General features: G+C 41.7%; 2 protein-coding genes and 1 long non-coding RNA gene across 4 annotated transcripts; 2 read left to right on the plus strand and 1 right to left on the minus strand.

Annotated features, from left to right (window-relative positions):
* Nucleotides 1–1,197: 1,197 nt before the first annotated feature.
* On the plus strand, nt 1,198–4,208 carry LOC105463046 (solute carrier family 25 member 51). The gene is made up of 3 exons (XM_011710063.1): nt 1,198–1,588; nt 1,885–2,170; nt 2,266–4,208. Exons 2-3 carry the CDS (start codon nt 2,024–2,026, stop codon nt 2,974–2,976), a joined length of 858 nt encoding a protein of 285 aa, XP_011708365.1. The 5' UTR covers nt 1,198–1,588; nt 1,885–2,023; the 3' UTR covers nt 2,977–4,208.
* Nucleotides 4,209–5,432: 1,224 nt separating this feature from the next.
* On the plus strand, nt 5,433–15,019 carry LOC105447779 (gamma-1-syntrophin). 2 transcript variants are annotated; one of them, XM_011685985.1, is made up of 11 exons: nt 5,433–5,814; nt 6,323–6,602; nt 11,611–11,715; nt 11,869–12,067; nt 12,703–12,828; nt 12,925–13,086; nt 13,353–13,537; nt 13,643–13,801; nt 13,913–14,137; nt 14,233–14,433; nt 14,656–15,019. In XM_011685985.1, the coding sequence occupies exons 2-11, from the start codon at nt 6,540–6,542 to the stop codon at nt 14,761–14,763; spliced, it is 1,533 nt and encodes a 510-aa protein (XP_011684287.1). In that variant the 5' UTR covers nt 5,433–5,814; nt 6,323–6,539; the 3' UTR covers nt 14,764–15,019. The 2 variants fall into 2 exon arrangements, with proteins under 2 accessions (XP_011684287.1, XP_011684289.1); XM_011685987.1 differs by having other exon boundaries at nt 11,872–12,067.
* A 3,702-nt stretch (nt 15,020–18,721) lies between these two features.
* Nucleotides 18,722–19,789, minus strand: LOC105447809. The gene is made up of 2 exons (XR_974164.1): nt 19,704–19,789; nt 18,722–19,516 (listed from the first exon to the last, which is right to left on the minus strand). It is a non-coding gene; the product is annotated as an uncharacterized LOC105447809 (long non-coding RNA).
* Nucleotides 19,790–19,858: the final 69 nt, after the last annotated feature.

The raw sequence follows: 19,858 nt of genomic DNA on the forward strand, positions 1-19,858 counted from the left end.
GGGAGTTTTCGAGCCTCTATCGAGGCGTGATGGCTAGGATTAGTAGGATTCCGTGCCACCTCTTTGCTCAACGTGTTCTCCGCGTATCGGCGGGAGTTTTCGAGCTTCTGACGAGGCCCGCTGTCCAGGAATCCGTGCCTCTTCGCTCAGCAGTTTTTCACCTTACCAACAAACCTCTGTCGATACGCGCGCTGATTAGGATTCCGTGCCACCTCTTTGCTCAACATGTTTTCCGCGTATCGCCGAGAATTTTCGAGCCTCTGACAAGGCGCTGGATAAGCACGTGGACGTGGTTCGTGTCCGTGCTAATCGTGCATTATATAATATATGCTATATTATATATGCATATATATTATATATATATTATTTATATTATATATATTATTTATATTATATATATTATTTATATTATATATGCTACATTCTTTATCTACAATTTGTGGATGTAATACAGACATAAATTGGAATGTCATTTCATCAGCAACATCGCAAAATAAACGTGATCTATTTATTTACAATTTGTGCACGTAGCACAATTAGCACGGACCACGTCCACGTTCTCGTGTTATAATTTGATCGACAATGTTATAAGATAGACGTGGTACGTAGTTTCTTTTTTGAAAACGTGGACGTGGGGCGCTAGTGTCCGGGGGAGATCGCCGATCCCAACCAAAAAGCCGGCGTGGCCGCTCTCACGCTTCTCTCTGACGTGGCAAAATGCTTGCCCGCGCGGTAAAATCGACGCAGTAGGCAATCAATTTACAGCTTTTCTGTAAACGCGAGAGAATAATTGGAAATTATAATTGGTTCTTGCAAATTTAGATAAATTAGAATTAAGAGGCAGGATTTTATTTTAAAAGATCACAACTTCATATATTTTGTCAGAAAAATTGGAGCTTTTATTATTTTTTTTTTTAATCATTTTATAATGTTATATGTGTAAAATTTATATATATATATATATATATATATATATATATAATCGTACGCCTACATACATTAATATCTTAATATAGGAACTCAATTCTTACAATAAATTTTACTGTCATAACTCATAAGTATATTATTATAGTGCATTAATTACACATATAGAAAAAAAATATAAATCTAGATATACGTATTTTTTATGCTGGAAGTAAGAAATAAAGGGAGTCTTCCTAAAGTTGAAGACTATCTCTATATCGAGCAAATCTATGGACGAACATTGATCAGCTGTAGTAATCGAAGCCAGGCTTTGGTTGCCACTTGCCAGAGATATCAGGTGATATGGAGTTGGAGTCGGTGGAGTCGGTTAAGAGTGCAAGTGATGGGATCGTGATGTGAAGAGTGCCGTGAGAAAACTCAGGCACGGTTCAGATGACATTTAAAAGTCCGGACGACCCAAATATTTCCAAATTATGGGTCGAATAGCGAAAAGTAAACATACGTCACAATCAGAAATAGATGGAGATACGTGGACACGTGTGATACGATTAGGTTATATAATGTAATCGCGATTTTTACGTGCTGTGATAATTTTCGCACTATCCGGATACGAAGCACTATCTCTTAATCGTTAATCAGACCAAGATATGGAAGAATAAATTAGGTATTTATATATTAATGTAAATTTATGTACATTAAAATTACACTAACGTATAACAATACTTAAATAATGTATGAACAATGAATTACATACATGAAACATATTATACATATTATTCATAATGTTCATATATATAGATAATAAAAAGTTAGATAGAGTGAAGCAGTTGGATATACGAATATTGATTTATTTCACTTGATAAAGTTATAAATATATAAATCCTCTGGCATTAAGTTGACAAGTAAAGCAGAGTCGTTTTAGATATCGACGATAATTCATCTTTACTCTTTTTTTTTTAGGTAGAGGACCTAATTAATTCAATATGCAGTACCCGCAATCATTGGCTGTAGTTATCATTGGATGAAGATAAAGTACATTTAGAACAATTGAATATCTTTCTTCTCGGATGTATTTAATGTTTCTGAAAAGTATACTAATATGAGGAACGCTACGTCGGAAAAGGTTCCGTTGCATTCGATCCTGAGAGTCAACAATAATGATGTTAAAGAATTTACTTGCGGCTGGGGCGCCGCTATCATCAACGTCAGCGTTACTTTTCCAATTAATAAAATCATTTTCAGACAGGTATGTTCGCGTGGTATAAATAGAATCCACGAATATCGCCGCAATATTCAAATATCATCAGGCACAAACAATTATTTGTGTTATGTAATATACAGATTTTGGAGGGAGTGCCTGTGGGCGCCGCGGTCGGGCAGCTATCGCGAGAGGGGATACGGCTGCTGTATCGTGGAATTTTGCCGCCTCTATGCCAAAAGACCCTGTCCCTCAGTCTGATGTTCAGCATGTACGAGGGCTGCAAGCGGAGGATCTGCCTGCTGTCCGGGAACGACGTGCTGGCCAAGATACTGGCGGCGAACATAGCCGGCACGATGGAGGCTCTCCTCATGCCGCTCGAGAGGGTGCAGACGCTGCTGCAGGACTGGCGGTATCACGACAAGTTCAAGAACACCCCCCACGCGTTCAGGTACCTGTTGACGAATCACGGAGTGACCGAGTGCTACCGCGGTATGGTTCCTATCATATACAGAAACGGTCTGTCCAATCTCATGTTCTTCACGCTGCGGGACCGGTCGAAGGTGCTGCTGGGCGAGAAGGAGTCGCTGCTGACGAACTTCGTCAGCGGCGCCCTGATCGGCGGCTTCACCAGCACCGTGTTCTACCCGATGAACGTGATCAAGATACACATGCAGATGAAGATAGGCGGCGACTTTGAGAAATTCCTGGCTGTGACACGCGAGGTGTACATCTCCAGGGACCGAAGCATAACTTCCTTTTACAAGGGCGTGCATTTGAACTACATGAGGTCCTTCATTAGTTGGGGTGTGATTAATGCGTCGTACGATTTCTTGAAGAAGATCATTTTCTAGGTTCGGTTTAGTAGGGGGGAAAAAAAGATGTATTTTTATTCGGATTTGTTTATAGGGGACAAATTTCACGACTGGATGTACATTAGGTATCTGACTCTAGAATTTCTAGATGATAATAGGAAATTTTTTTTTTTTAAAGAAATGTGGATACGTGTGCCCGTGTGTGTTGCAGTCGCACATTCTTCCTGCTGTAAATATGTAGAATATGCAGGAATAACACAAGAAGGTCCACTGTTTGACATATGCATGTGCAAACTCTGTGTAGCTTTTTAATGACTATTTTTGGAGATATCAGCTGACTGACTTGTTCCTTTTTTTTTAACGAACAAGGATGACGCAGCATAAATTTTAAAGAATACATCAAGTTTTCTCTTTGTTTACAGAAAAATTTTACAATTTACAGATATAGATAGGGGTAATTAATATTTTTATCTTTGATAATTTGATACTCTGCCTTTATGGACATACATATTTGAAAGTTTTGTACATAAACGTATAAATCCTTCAAATCCTTCTGTGTGATTAATGAGGCAGAGGAAAGTATTAAATGAATAAATTTAGACAGTTAGTCATGGGTGCAAAGTGCTTTCAGATGATTTTTAATTGTCTACGTTTATTCCACAAATTTTATATAATCAAATTACGCTGGTATGCTCTTTGGAAATTCTTTAAATTTCAGAATATCTAAAAGCATGCTTTCAAGATTATAAGTGATTTATAAAAACAATTATAACGAAAATCATGATTTATAAACAGTGTGTGAATATAATATGGTGTCACACAAACGAGAGGAAGATATATTAATTATAAAACTATTCACATAATGTGATATTACTGTGTAATGTAAAAATACGTCGGGGACTTCTCCCTCATAAAACAGTGCTTGCGAAAGGGAAGCAAAGAGAAATACGTGTAAATGTACATACATATAGCTCATTATTTAAATACAACGCTATTTTTTTATACGGCATTAATTTTGTATCATATGTATAGCGACGATACTTTTATTTCGAAATATATATGGAGGTTTTGAGACACGGATACAATTCAATCGATGAGGTATAATAGGTCGTACATCACGTTATTAATGGTAGTATCATTTAATAAGTCAATTTACACCAAGTAGAACATATGTATCGAGTGACATTTATATCTGTTGAACCGTTCACGTTGTATACAAAACAAAATGTCAAATTAATGCTGAGGACAATATAATTTTGGTATCGGTTACAGCGCTCTATCGTTTTCTATTATGCAGAGTGACCTATAAGTCTAGCTTAGGGCATTATTGATTGCCGAGATGATCGTTTGAGAGAATCCTGACTGACCAAAATTACGTGCTGGGAATAATTGATAAACACGTTGAGCTGATTATGCAGGCAAAAAGCTTTTGTTTTGCCCGGTTAATTTTCTCCCTGTGATGCTGGACTTGTAGGACCGCTATCCATGTATCTTTGAAATTCCCGCCACTACATGCTGCTGGGGTTTCGTTCAGGGCCAGCTCGACGAAAGCCCGACCCGGTTCTATCACGAGCACTCGTAGAATCAGGATGGTATTCGTATAGTCTAGTTTTATATCTAAAATTACGTATATACTTATATATTATAAATCGAGTCAATCTTGAAGTGCTACACAGCCATCTGACTGGATTTAATCCGAAACTAGATTTGAGAGCTTAAATTAAAGATCGGATTATTTAATAATCTTTACCTCCTTTTTCCATTTCGCAAAATGTGACTCGGATCGATTAGTTACTCTGATCAACTTAATTCGCGATCGATCGATTCAACCGGCGCAGAATCGCTTAAAGCAAGAAATTTCTAACTGTATAACTTGTCGTTCCTGACTCCATACTCTTCCTACGCTAAACGAACATTCTAACAATTCTGTTAACGGAGATGATACATGGGTATTGCTCGCTAAATTAATCTTCGATCAAGTTAGCCGGAGTTTGATCGAAGTACCTACGTCGCCTTTCGCAAATCCAATTTCTGTCCTGAAAATCGGCGCGGGGGGGCGATTCACGCGCCCCAGGAGGCGCGCCAGCCGGAACATTCGATAGAGGGACACGTAATAGAACGACGTTCGCGATTAAAAATCAAGTTATCTCGCGAAATTTAATTGTCCCGAAATATCCTTTCTGCGCGCGCGGTCGCCGGATCCGCGCCGGAGGGTTGACCAGGGGGCGCGCGGCGGGAGGGTAGGAATTGGTCGGCGCGAGACGACGGCGAAAGAGGCGGGGAAGGGGGAGGGGGGAATCAACGACGTGATCCCTCGCGTGATCCGCGCCTGAGCGAGAGAGCGCCGCTTATGCGCGGTGTCCAGCGTAAATCGATGCGCGCCGCGCGGACTTTCTTCGGGCCAGCAGCGGCAGCAGTCAGCCAGTCCGCGCGATACTTGTGTGCGCCGGTCGGTACGGCACGGCACTCGCACGTACATACCCGTACGTGCCTGGCTGGTGTCTGGCACCCGCTCCCGCTCGCGGTGAGCTCGTCGCGCGTCTCCTCTCCGCGGAGGCGTCCCGTCTCGCCGCGTCGCGTCGTGTCGTGTGTCTCGTCTTCCAGGGTCGCACGCTCGCCTCGCCTGTCAAGCAAGAGGGGGGTCTCCCCCTTTGTCAGCCGACCGCCGATCGCTCAGGTAGGAGACTGCGAGACGTCGGAAGAGTGAAGACTCGGAAGGGCCTCGACGGTCTCTCGTTACTTGTCTCGCGTTGCCACCGGGGACCAGTTGACTCCGCTCGCGCCGTCGTCGTCGTCGTCGGCGGATTGACGAGTTGCTCGCCGCTTGCCTGGAGTCCAGTCGAGAGAGCGAAACCCGGTGGCGTTCCCCCGATTCCGGTGAGTTCAGTAGGACACGCGAGAAACGACCCTGACCGGAGGCACCGGCACGAACAGGGGTTGCCTCGAGGAAGGGCGACGGTGGAGGAGAGCACGAAAAGCGGTATAGCTTAAGAAAACTCGATACATTTCTTCGGGGATCGTTCTCGCGCGTCCGCAGCGAATTTGAATTCCCAAATCAGTTGATCAGGGGGAGTCGTCGACACTCGTGCGTAAGTCCGTGAAAGATTTCGCGATTTTTCACGCGAGCAGGACGTACGCCGCGGCGTCGCGAACTCCCGCGGGGAGACGACCGCTTTAATCTCGAGCAGTCGATCGCATTAATCGCGGGCACGACGCGCGAGGGAATACCAGCTAGGGAAAAAAACCCCCCGCGGGGACGATTGTCGCGGTCGCGGAGATTGAATGCGCGCCGGTAAATCAATCCCCCCGCTGACCGCCCGGCTCTCGGGTGACCCTCCTCGCCACGGAGAAGTGTCTAATTCCGTGCAATTTGTTTCTCGTGCAGGAAGAGAGCGTGTATAGACCATGAAGGGTCGTCGCCGTCGCCGTCGTCAGGACTGACTCTCGCCTGTCTGGGAAGTCGCGCGGCAAGTCGGTGCGGTGCCCACCTGATGTCGTCAGCGGTGATCGCCGCGAGGCTCGTCGCCGAGGCTAACAGCAGCAGCAGAAGGAATCCTCGAGAATAGGGTGCCGTCACCTACAACTGATCGCGCGCGAGAATAATGAGAATCAACGCGACGAAGATGAGCACTCCGATCGAGGAGAAGATTGACCAGAAGCTGAAGGTACGAGTCTCATTGACGATCAGAGGAGCTAACTAAGTTATTTGCGATATTTTCGATCTCTGTCTTTCTATCCGTTCCCTGTCTTACATTCTCTCTTGCTCTGTCTCTCTCTCTCTCTCTTTCTCTCTCGTTGTCCGCCGATCTTCGGTGATCAATAATGCATCCGCACTCATACTCGCACTTAGCCGCATGCTTAGGATGCAGCACGCGTGTATAATCCCGGTCGGGGAAGCGCCTTGAGGGAAAAGCGCCGCCGCTCGCTATACGGCGCAGATGTGCGCCGGATATTCCTGGACGTCCCCCTTGTGTATTCGGCGTATCGAACACCTCGTGTCTCGTAGGCGAGATGATTCGAAGCTGCCTCGGAATTAACTTGACAACTATATCCCGGAGGATCGGAGCTTAAGATCCGTCGATCGATACAGCGCTTACATCATCAGGAGGAGACCCGAAAGTCGTCGTATCCCCGTCTAATTTCTATATATTTTCACCCTCGATTAAGACACATCTCTGGACGTTGTTACTTCGTCAACATTGATTTCTACGTATTCCTTTGATACGATATGACTGTTAATTTTTAATAATTATTAAGTCTTCCTATTTTCATGCTACGCGTTCGTGAATTCTAATTGGAATTTGCACTAGTTGCGGAAGTGTTAACGTTATTCCGTCTCTCTCTCTCTCTCTCTTTCTCTCTGTCTCTTCGCTTCCGCTTCGCGTTTTCGGTTTCATTTTCCCACGTTTTCATTCAACGTTAATGTACGTACATCGCAGTCACGGCGACATTTACCGCTGGATGCGATATCGCGAGCGTATCCGGGCCCTCGGTGTTTTTGCATATATATATACGATAAAAGCGGATGAAAGGTCAAAAGAGCGGTGTGTACCGTGACGACCATGGTGCAATTTAGTCGGGTCGCGTTGGCACGTAATTCGCGACCGTCTCATTACCGCCTGGCGTTTTCTCCCCGGTATACGCCGGACACGCGTACATACTGATGAGGCAATACCATCGGAATCTCCCGTAATTAGGTGGACGTATTTAGACCCCCGTCTATCGTTCGCGCGGAGATAATTTGAACTCTCTCTCTCTCTCGTTGAGAGAGAGAGAGAGAGAGAGAGAGAGAGAGAGAGAGAGAGAGAGAGAGGCCGGCTCTTAATTCGCACGTTCTGCAAAATAAAAGCAAGGAGACACCCACGTAACACAGATTAACTTTTAAAAAAAAGCAAATTCTTCATTATACCATAACCGCATGTTATCTCACTCTGTATATGCACACAAAAAATAACAGGACGCGTCTCTCGTAACTCGAGATGCAGACGGATGAATGGATTTTAACATTTAATTCGTGTTTTTAGAAGTTAAATCGGATAAGAGGACACGCGGGCATGCATAGCCGAGAGAGAAAGAGAGAGAGAGAGAGAGTTACAGCTATGGACTTGGAAATTTTCTGGATTCAGAGTACTCGTCGCCGTCGATTGACCCGGTCGCGCGCACCCGTCCGTTCCGACGTCGTCCCGACTGAAATTCCCGGGCGCTACAGGTGCACGAAATGTTTTCCGATCGCACGACATTAACGTCGTTAATCCGGCCGTTCCGCGATCGGCGGAAAATAGCGAGGGAGGAGCTCCGTTCCGCCGCCGCGTTTCTCGCTTCCCCGGTCTCTTCCGCGGAATCAATCGTGCCCTTCCCTCCCTCCCCCCCGCCAATATCCTTCTAAATTGTAGCAGGCTGCACGACATAGACGTATATAGCGATGGACTATAGGATCGACGCTGACCGATATCGGGTGGAATCGATCCAGCCGCGAGCCGTTCCCATAAACGTCGGTTAAAGATAACTGACAATGAGGTTTAAGCGCGACTCTATCCCGTCGCTCTTTCCAACCGGTATATAACTGGGGAAAGAGAGAGAAAGAAAAAGAGAGAACCGGGAGACTCTCGGCTTTGCTTTAACTTTAACGAACGCCCGGGAACGGACGTGCGGGCCCCCCCCCCCGTGCGTCGAAATTGGCTCGCCGGAGCGGTTTAATACCGCCGGATTCTACACGCCGGCGGTTTTATGGTCTGGAAAGCGCCGAATATAGCGCTTAATTGATGTCTTCGCAGAAAGCGAGCCTTATCGCCCGCCCTGATAAACGTTCCCCGCATACCCCAAATTGGCAGTTCGGCGTCTGCCGTCCGACACAAACTCCGCGGAAGAGATCGATATCCCTACCTCCGGTTGCCGCCGGCGGTATACGAGCTGCGTTTAATCGCTTTTGCGTTAATAACGAGTAATGTCGTGTGTATCGTACATATATATACTTCTGGATTATAAATTGGCACGCGCGTTCAGCGATACGGTCTCCGCGGAGAGTTTTGCTTTTATCTCTCCTCGGCGAAACACGGCGATTTTGTCATCCGCGGATGGTTTTATGCGAGAGCGAGCAATAGTTTGTTACGTTGTCACAAACAAAGTTCTCATCCTGTAACGAGTGTTTTTTGTGTTCGCCCCGATGTGAAATAATAAAAGAGAGAGAGAGAGAGAGAGAGAGAGAGATTGAGGATGGGGGGGGGTAGCAGGGACACGAATGGCACGAGCTGTCGATCATTTTCGCGTTGCGCACTTTCGATGATTGATTATTACCCGTGCCGTAACGAGAGAAATGCAACGCCCGCGATAACACGCGGCGTAATGTGAATTTCCAGAAAAATGAATACAGAACGGAAAACACGCGCGGCTTCTGTCGAGATATCGCGACCGAACTTTCCCTCGCGTCATTAATTTTTGCGCAGAATGCAAAATTAACGCGCGCAATTATACGAGCGGGCGCATACAATTCGCGACGATAGAACATTGCGATAAAATTAAAAAATGCATCGACGGTATTCGGTCGTTATGTAAAATGTGAGCTTAAAATAAAACGCGTACATGAGTATCTGTGAAACTTGCGAAGCTTTGCTTCTAAAAATGCGAGATATATAATTGTATATAATAAATATATATATATAGAGTTTCTGTTAGAGTTAATATTAGAATACATTTCGCGAGTTCCGCGAAAATTTATTTCTATTTGGCGAAACGTCACCGTTTTTGTTTTTATACACGTATAACGTATCGATGGCGCCGCGACGCGCTTCAGCGTTCCGATAATAATTAATTAGCGTCGGATTAATTGAAACGGACGAATTGTTAACGATAATAAATGGCGAATAACGCGCCGCGCGAGCCGGCTTGCACTAAAAATACGGCGTTTATTGTTAATTGTGTTAAAATAGATCGGCCGTGTCCCGTTTTGCCGATTTACACATAACGACCCGAAAATCTCTTTCTCTCCCTCGTTTATCGGCTACGTTTCCGATTGTCACTTTAATATACATACGCCATGCCGAATCGACAAATTTAGCGTCCCTTCGGGACTATTCAAGAGGAGGGCGGGAGGGGGTGTGAAGGAGGGTGGGGGGAGGGTCAATCCAGTGCAATTTTCTTTGACACAAGCGTGAAATCGATCCGCTCGCCGTAACGCGAAAGCGTGGATTTAGTTTGCTCCTTTCGCAGGATACCTCCCCCTGCGAAATCGGTTTTTCATATATGCATGGCATATTAAATCCCCGTGAAATGAATTCGGCCGGCGCGTATATTATATTTTGTACCCCCCGTTTTCGTTGCATTCCAATTTTTATCTAAAAAATGCACCGCCAATTAATGCATAAAAATTATTCTGCCTGCAAAGGGGAAAAAAAAAACAAACAAAAAAAAATTAGCAATTTTCACGATGGAAGGCACATCTTCTCCGCGTTCTCTCTCGCGGTGGGAATTCGACTCTCTCGGATTGATCAAGCGGCCCATAAATGAGGAATGACTCGTTGAAATCCTGTTAAGTTACGAATGCGCCCGCGAACGGGCAGCTTCCTTAATCATTTAGCAATTTTTCCTTTTCCGCATCACTTATAGTTGTCATCGTCGGGGAAAAGGAATACACGACTCGGAATTGGATTCGCCATCGGCGAATAATTTAGAGGAGCCTTCGTGTTCTTCGCGTATTGAGAAAAACGGAAAAATCGATTAATTGAACAAAGGCAGTAGAACGCGAGAGTCGCCGTCGTTTTTACGCGCGGCGGGAACATGATGTTCCTGGGGGTGGATATTTGCAAATCGCGCGACGGACGGGCGCGGTTACTCTCGAGCCGCATGACAAATTGACAAGTATGAATTAATTTAAATCGATCTATTGCGGTCTTGCGAGTTATAACTGTATATTGGCGTGCGGGGGCGGGCGGGAGAGATGAATCGGTGTCGGTTCCGCCGGGCGACGAACGGGAAATAACATAATAACGATAATGCTATTTGGAAATAATTAGGGCCGATCGCGTTGTCCCAGTGAGAATGCGGGGTATTCAATTAAGAATTTATCTCGAGATACTTTCTCATACATAAATGCATGCTCGCGGGCGTACAATGACTTTGCACGGTTTCAATCAATCAATATTGCCGGAGCTCATTAATTTGTCGTTATCAGTGTAACGGCACAGCGTCTCATTCTCTTTCTCTCTCCCTTTAATCTTCGTGCTACTTCCGCACCGAGTGCACCGCTTCTTTCCGAGAACTCTAGAATAACTTTTATTCCCCTCTCTTAGCAATCCCGCGGGGTCTTCCTTTTCTCTACTTCAATTTCCTGCTGCAAATGCAAACTGCTTTTTGCATTGTATCAAGATAAAATATGGAGGATGGTATAATAGCCATTGTAGTTATTATATTATTTTTAGATATGTATATAAAAGTCACGACGACTGCAACTGTGGATTGACAAAACCTTTAACAAATTGTGATAAACTTGACAAATTAGTTTGTTAAAGGACGAGCAGTTAAGTTAATGCTTGGCCACACAATTCGATAAAGTCACTTCATATTTTCGATATATTTTTTTAAATATAGGCGCATATTTTTGTCTCAAACATTTCGGGCGATAAAGTGGCAATTTTATACGGCGGATGGCTTTTGTCAATTTGATTTTATTATCGATAGGTGCGGACGGGGATGGTGACGGTCAGCGACGGGAAGAGCAAACCCGTGCCGATGCGTTTGCACTTGTCTATGGAGGTATTGAAGCTTCAACGGGAGGATCTCGAGGTAGAGTGCCTTTCGATAATCGTATTATCAACTATTTCCCGAATGAATGATGTTCAATCGTCCCTCCCTCTCTCCCGCCGCGGGGGGGACACGGTATACCTTATCGATCACGGGGCGCTTGCGAAACGTGTCAAAGACAAGAATACATTTTAGCAGGCAGCGAATCACAATAAGCCACCTCTGGACGCTAAGGAGCGCATGGTGCAAATCACCAGGCAGAAGGTCGGTGGTTTGGGGCTGAGCATAAAGGGCGGAGCGGAACATAAGCTTCCAGTACTCATATCGAGAATCTATAAGGGTCAGGCCGCCGATCAGTGCGGCCAGCTTTTCGTAGGAGACGCAATTATTAAAGGTACTATCGACAGATGATTTTCACGCCAATATACAAGTTATTATCAAACTTATGCAAGCTATCGACTACTGATCCTCCCAACGATATTTTTGCATTAGTCGTTATCTCCAAATAATGCAAGATAAATCTTTTTTTTTTACGTTCTATATATTACTTTATGTGTCACATTTGTACTCTGCCGAGTCTGTGTATTTTTGTCTCAAGAATTATTTTTTTTATTCAGATAATGGTAAAATATTTAATGAGTAAAACGTAAAATTTTTAATTGTTGTCGTACATTTAGTTTGATTTTTTTATATTTAATTCTAATTAAATTATTTTCAAATCTGTAATAAATTTGCAGTCGCTCATTAATACTTGCTCCTTATTATTTGCACCGATTGCAGTTACGCGACACTTGACAGTTTCGCGATAGTCGAGCAGCCACCATGTATGCACAGTTAATGAGTATCGATTTCAACTCCTGCGTCTACCAATGCCCAATGTTCTTATTGAAACGGAAGTTGAACTTCGATTTTATTCCACGTAGTATTCGAAACAATCAGGAATCTATATACCGCGTACGATTCTTTGTTTGTACGATAATGTTTAAGACTTTATTTTGTTACGTAATTCGTTGTTGTACGATTCTTCAGTGAATGGCGAGTATATCACGGCGTGCAACCATGACGACGCTGTCAATATTTTGAGGAATGCCGGTGATATAGTGGTTCTAACGGTCAAGCACTATCGAGCGGCCAAGCCATTTCTACAGAAGAACGGTATACCGCACTATATATTATATATTATCGCAATAAAACAGATAACAATGGGAGTGTGTGCGTCCTGTGTATTGATATTCTAACGCTTATCAACAGAGAAGGAAGAAAAGCTGGATAACGTTGCCAATGGTACGGCGGAAGACGGATGGATATCGCCTAATAGGCAAGCGGGTAGTCCCAGATGTAGCCACAGCCGTCAGAGTTCCAATGCATCTTCCAGTTCGATGCAGTATAAAAGATGGGTCGACGTAATCACAGGTAGGACTACGTGGCGGACTTAAATATTGAATAAATTAAATCCCTCGTATGTATTTTTATATCCCATATTTAGCATGATGTGTAAAAACTTGGGTTTTGTATACAATATTTTAAATGTAAAAAAAAAAGATTGCTGCATAACATATCAATGTTAAGACTAAGAATGTAAGAATATGAATTGTAAAAATATGAAGCAGCCACAAGAGGCGGGATATGAAAATGGGGGCACCTGTGTGGTGCATAATAATTAATGTGACACTTTTCAGTCCCGTTAATGATGGCGTACGTGACGAGGTACATATTTGGCACCGACAAACTAAGGAGGAACGCGTTCGAAGTGAGAGGACTTAACGGGGCACGTACAGGAGTGATACATTGCGACGATAGCGCTATTCTCAGTCAATGGTTAAAATATATAACTGACAACATTACAGGATTGACGCATTTGCAGGTGATATAAATAACATGACAGTAATATTGTCGTGTCTTTCTGCGTTGACGATTCCTCCAGTTGTTGCTTCAATAATTAACTATTCGACGATGAATTCAATTCCAGATGAAGTTGTACAATCGTAATTTCGGAGTCGGCGAGCGCATAGAATACATGGGCTGGGTGAACGAGGCCGTGAGCAACAGTAATCAGCCGTGGCAGAGTTACAGACCGAGATTCTTGGCTCTAAAAGGACCGGACCTATTGTTGTTTGAGACACCCCCTGTACGTGTCAATTCGTGCGCAGTATTTTATTTACTTTGAACTTTCAAGGTCGTCGATTTATTTAGTATTACGAGGATTATTTAGTTTAATCGGTTTTTTTTATTATTCCAGTGTAACATAGGCGATTGGTCACGCTGCGCGTTGACTTTCAAGGTGTACCAGACCATGTTCCGCGTGATGCGCGAGTCGGAGAATGTCGACGAGCGGCAGCATTGCTTCTTGGCGCAGAGTCCGGGGAAACCGCCGCGCTACCTGAGCGTCGAAACCAGGCAGGAACTCCTGCGGGTCGAGGCGGCGTGGCACACCGCCATATGTTCGGCCGTTACGCATCTGAAGGTCCGTCGTGGCGCGCGTGATAATTTTTGCGAAGCATTTTTTCGACGTCCGTTGAGTTTTCTCTCCTCTCACGCCTTTCTTTCCTCTCGTTGCAGAGTAAAACCTTCCCGGTAACTTTCAACAGCAGGAGCGCGGGTCTAACGTTAGAGTGGACGCAAGGCTTCACGTTGTCGTACGAAGGAAGCGAGATCGCGTGGCGTTACAAATTTTCGCAATTGAGAGGGTCCAGCGACGACGGTAAAAGTAGGCTTAAATTGCACTTCCAAGAGCCGGACAGCATCGCCATCGAAACGAAGGTAAACACGTATATTCTTTGGTGAAAAGGAAAGATTTGATTGCAGCACAGTGGTCCAAATTTTTCTCTCGAGACAAGATTTCGATTGAGAGATATACGCTCTCTCAAATTCTTGGAAAAGAATGGATGGATTAACGATCAGTGCTGCATTCAATCCTTCAACTTGTGTTTTTCCTACACGCATAGAGCGATATGTATTTACATTTTGCGTACGTTTCGACAGGAATTGGAGTGTTCCCAGTTGCAAAACTTGTTGTTCTGCATGCATGCGTTTCTCACCGCGAAGGTAGCCGCGGTGGACCCTACGTTCTTAACGTCGACCACTCCGTAAAGAGATGTAATATAGATGTAACAGAAAAAACGCCGACGAATCACCAAGTGAATCACTTTTGTGATGTTCTGTTATCGTTGTTCCGGATTGGACCGAGCGTGCGCGCTGAAAAATTGCCAGGAGGAGCCAGAGAAGAATGAGGAACAGGAAGCGAAACAGAAACTAGTCAATATATCCAAAAAGGTATTTTTATCGTTTACATATAAAAAAAAAAATCACCAAGAGGTACTATACATGCTCTACTCATCCTACCAAAAGCCAATTTCACTAGTATATATAAATATATAAATATAAATATATATATATATATATATTATATATATGAATCTAACGGCTATTATCGTATTGTACGCATCTAGATAAGAATTCTCGCGAGTTTTTAGGAGCGGCAGTATGCATTTATGAATGATTGCCCGACTACGATATGCGATTACGTTATTTGCTTTTTTGCTACACGTATTTATTCCTTTTTGAATTGTTTTTAAATGACACGTAATGTCTCAAGCACACGTGGCTATATATATGTAATCTACTTTTACGGATGCATTTTAATTATATTCCAGTAATGCTGCGTTTCGCAGATAACTCTCGGTTGCGCTTTCATTATAATATCGTATGTCTGAAATCTTGAGATGATTAGAATTTATACATTATAGGAATCAACACAACGCGTGGGTTCATGATTTTTAAGTTACAATAATGGCGAGTAATTTTCTTAGTTGTATAAAAAATTGTTTGTATACGTGTCTACATTGCATTGCGTACCATACATATATGAGGTGCCTTAAAAACCATGAACAAGAAGTAGCTAAATTAAAGGAGGCATCAACTTTCCGTTTCTCGTTCAATGAGAAAAGAATCGTATTACACTATATTTAGAGTATTTATAAAAAAAGAAAGGAAACAAAGAGTCGTTGCGTTTCAATAGAGACGTTTCTAATTTGCGATCTTAAAGAGATGCTTTAAAAGGGTATAATAACACATTGAATTGAAAAGTACCAATATATCGATTCGTCCATCCGACAAAAGCGTCAAAGTAATAATTGCTTTGTAAGCAATAAAACTGTACTCTGCAATTAGACGGCTCACTCAAGCGTAAACGTCGGATATTGAAATACGTTTGTTTAATCGACGCAGTATTATCGATGGGGGCAATAAGTTCTACAAATTAAGCGTTATGGGTACCATCATCTCGAGCTGCAGTTTACTGAGACACATTAATTCGTGAACTGTCAGCCCTGTACTTCCCTGTACCAGACGCAACAGAGTTACGTTCTAATTCAAATCGTACGATTCGCGAAAATTCATTCTATATGGATATAACTCTGACTGTGAGAGAATGCCGTATGCGCGGAAAGCTTATTTGATACGTAATGGATATGTGAATGTCACATGTTTCCGACTGCTCGACAGTGTCTAATAGTGTCTTTAAAAGTAATATCAATTATCTCTTTCCAATCACTAGCTATAGCTAACATAGACTTAACACTGTATATTATGTGACTATCTTACATTGGTTCGCAATTATATTTAAAGCAATAAATCTATAATGAACGAACAACTAGAGAGAAATAATAAAAAGAGTAGGCTATATATAAATAAATATATATACAAATATATAAGAGAACTGCATACAGTATAATTATAAAGTCAGGAAAAAGAGTATCATTCTCGATAGCAGTTGCGGGAATATCGCACGTTTTCCAAACGTTTGCCTAATCCTTCAGTTTCTTGAATGTAAGACGGACGGTCGCATGTACGTTGCCTCGATATGAAGACGATGTGAAGCTAATTTTAATGTCAATGCGGAGAGATCACGTTTCGATTTCCATCGCGTGTTTCGAGAGGGGGCCCCGGTTACTCGTAGAAAGTGCCTACAAAGTAACATAGAGAAAATGTAAAAGAGATCCGCGCTTCTGTTGTATCGCAGTGTGTTTAGCGCCGATTGCATCGTACTTTTCTAGTCTACAAAAAAAAAAGCGTCACGACGTCTTTTACGCGATTAACCTACGGTCAAAGCATATGTACGTTATCGCTCCGTCTCACGATCCGCGAGGACCTAATGCGTTCGAAAAGAACTACCGTTTGAATTTGTTACCGTCGTCGTTACGAAAGTTTATCGTGTAAAAGGGTACTTTGCCTATACATCTCTCTCTGTGAACGTCTTTTTTTCATGATCGATATATTAATATATCGTAGTAATATAATAAGAATTAAGCGATATCCGATCTTGAATTTAAGCACAGAGCGATGCTGACGATTTAAGCGCTTTATATGACTCGAAACTTATTATGGTGTGCTACAAACTTTTATATTTCGAAGCATCTCTATCGAATTCTCTGTCAAATTTAAAGTTTCACACTTAAATTCCTATCAACGCATTCTTTGATTCTTAAAATCAAATGAAAGCTTTAACTTTTTAAAATTTAATCAATGCCAATTAACTTTTCCTGTTCTTAATAATTTATTAATGCACTCATCGTGCATTCTCTGCGCTTAAAGTTGAGAGAATTTATCAAGAACTGCACAATTACTCTACATAAGTAAATTAATTAAGCAAGAATGGAATGAAGCTGGAAGAGATCTGTGGCGCGATCAGGTCTAGATTATAGTCATTTATTATCGAAATACTACAGGTTGTTCTAAAACTAGTGGATCATTGAATCCCCCTAATATAATATATTGTATACTCTGTTAACATCACGAATCGAATTAAAATTCCCTTATATTTATTAAATCGACATTTCTTTCACTTGAATTAGATCGCATAAGAGTAAATTTTTTGCGAACGCTGTTAATTTATGGATCTTTTTTTTCTGTATCCGTTTAGCGGTAACTTTTTTTTTCTCGAAACTTCTCGTCTGTGTACGATTCTCCGGAGAATTCAGCTCGTTCCATAAATTATATACAAAAAATAAAAAATAATAGCTGTATACGCGACGTACTTTGCCTACAAACTCGCTGAATATTAAACCAATTTCTTTCGGCGAGCGCGTTCGCGATTCCGAGTCCCCGGTCGTTGCGTTTTTCGCATTCGGACTCGTTCGTTGCAGATATGTATTAATCTTCCTTCTTCGCCCTCACGCGTGCTTTACACCGGATGGAAGAGCGAACCCACACGGCGCCGGCTTACATTTCGAAATATAGTTTATCTGTTATAATGTCTATATCCCCCATTGACAATATGTTCCAAAATATATCATTGTTAGAAGTTACAGATCTGTCGCGTTCTTAATTATATATACCTACCGCTTCTCGTAATCCACCTTTTATACATTGCATTATTATAATTTAAACATATTTCACGGTTCATATCGCTCTTCTTTTTCTCTCAAATGTTGGAGAGAAAAAAAGGAGAAAAGATGAACGGAAAGAAGTCCAGACTGAAAAGAACATGTCTTATAATTTCTATATAATAAATTATTAATATAACAATCGATGGATTATCGTCGGCGAATCTAGAATCTTTTTAATAATAATAATTTAATAATAATTAAATATATTTCACGTTTCATATCGCTCTTCTTTTTGTCTCCAACGTTTTGAAGAAAAAAAAAAATAGAAAAGATGAACGGAAGAAGTCCAGACTGAAAAGAACAGGTCTTATAATTTCTATATAACAAATTATTAATATAACGATCGATTAATTATCATCGGCGAATCTAGAATTTTTTTAATAATAATAATTTAATAATAATTAAATATATTTCACGGTTCATTCGCTCTTCTTTTTGTCTTCAACGTTTTGAAGAAAAGAAAAATAGAAAAGATGAACGGAAGAAGTCCAGACTGAAAAGAAGGTCTTATAATTTCTATATAACAAATTATTAATATAACGATCGATTGATTATCGTCGGCGAATCTAGAATCTTTTTAATAATATTAATTTAATAATTGTTCACGAGCGCGCGTTGCCTTGGGAGTTTTGATGGTTTAACAGGCGGCTGTTGCCCCTTTATTTTTTTTGTTCAAGAAATATATTTACAGCAAGGTGGAGTTAAACTCAATTTTATTTTACGTACACAAGTAATATAAGTCATAACAGTTTTAACAAGAAATTTACAAGATTTTCGCGCGTGTCTTGCAACTTATAGAGCGACTGAAATATATTACGCGATCCTTTTGTCTTTGAATTTTTACTGAAGCGTGAAAGTCACCTCAGCGCGGCCCCCCTTTTATAGGGTAGCCGCCAGCGACGGTTCTACCTATTTGTGCAAACAAAGAATGCGAGGCGAGCTTCCTGTTTTTCACATGGCAGTATTTTCAAAAAATACGAATTCCTGCGCGGTTTGCAACAATAATAATTAAATATATTTCACGGTTTATATCGCTCTTCTTTTTGTCTCCAACGTTTTGGAGAAAAAAAAAGAGAAAAGATGAAGAAGTCCAGACTGAAAAGAACAGGTCTTGTAATTTCTATATAACAAATTATCGATATAATAATCGATTGATTATCGTCGGCGAATCTGGAATCTTTTTAATAATAATAATTTAATAATAATTAAATATATTTCACGTTTCATATCGCTCTTCTTTTTGTCTCCAACGTTTTGGAGAAAAAAAAAAGAGAAAAGATGAAGAAGTCCAGACTGAAAAGAACAGGTCTTGTAATTTCTATATAACAAATTATCGATATAATAATCGATTGATTATCATCGGCGAATCTAGAATCTTTTTAATAATAATAATTTAATAATAATTAAATATATTTCACGGTTCATATCGCTCTTCTTTTGGTCTCCAACATTTTGGACTGAAAAGAACGGGTCTTATAATTTCTATATAACAAATTATCGATATAATAGTCGATTGATTATCGTCGACGAATCTAGAATCTTTTTAATAATAATAATAATTTAATAATAATTTTTGAAGCCTAAATCCTCCGAGTTGGCGATATAGATTCGGATGTCATTCAAATTCAATTATCATGGTATTACCTATTATCTCTTGATTCCACTTGTCATCGTTTGAAATGGTTCGAAAGTACGAGTGCAGATGGCGCGCAGATCGCTCCGCCAGAGAGACTCTGGCTCCGCTGTCAACCCGAATTCCGTTTCCGTCCCGTTCCAACCTGTTCGTTCCGGCCATTCGC

Source organism: Wasmannia auropunctata, unplaced genomic scaffold (genome assembly GCF_000956235.1).
Source record: "Wasmannia auropunctata unplaced genomic scaffold, wasmannia.A_1.0 LD336116.1, whole genome shotgun sequence".
Lineage (NCBI taxonomy): Eukaryota > Metazoa > Arthropoda > Insecta > Hymenoptera > Formicidae > Wasmannia > Wasmannia auropunctata.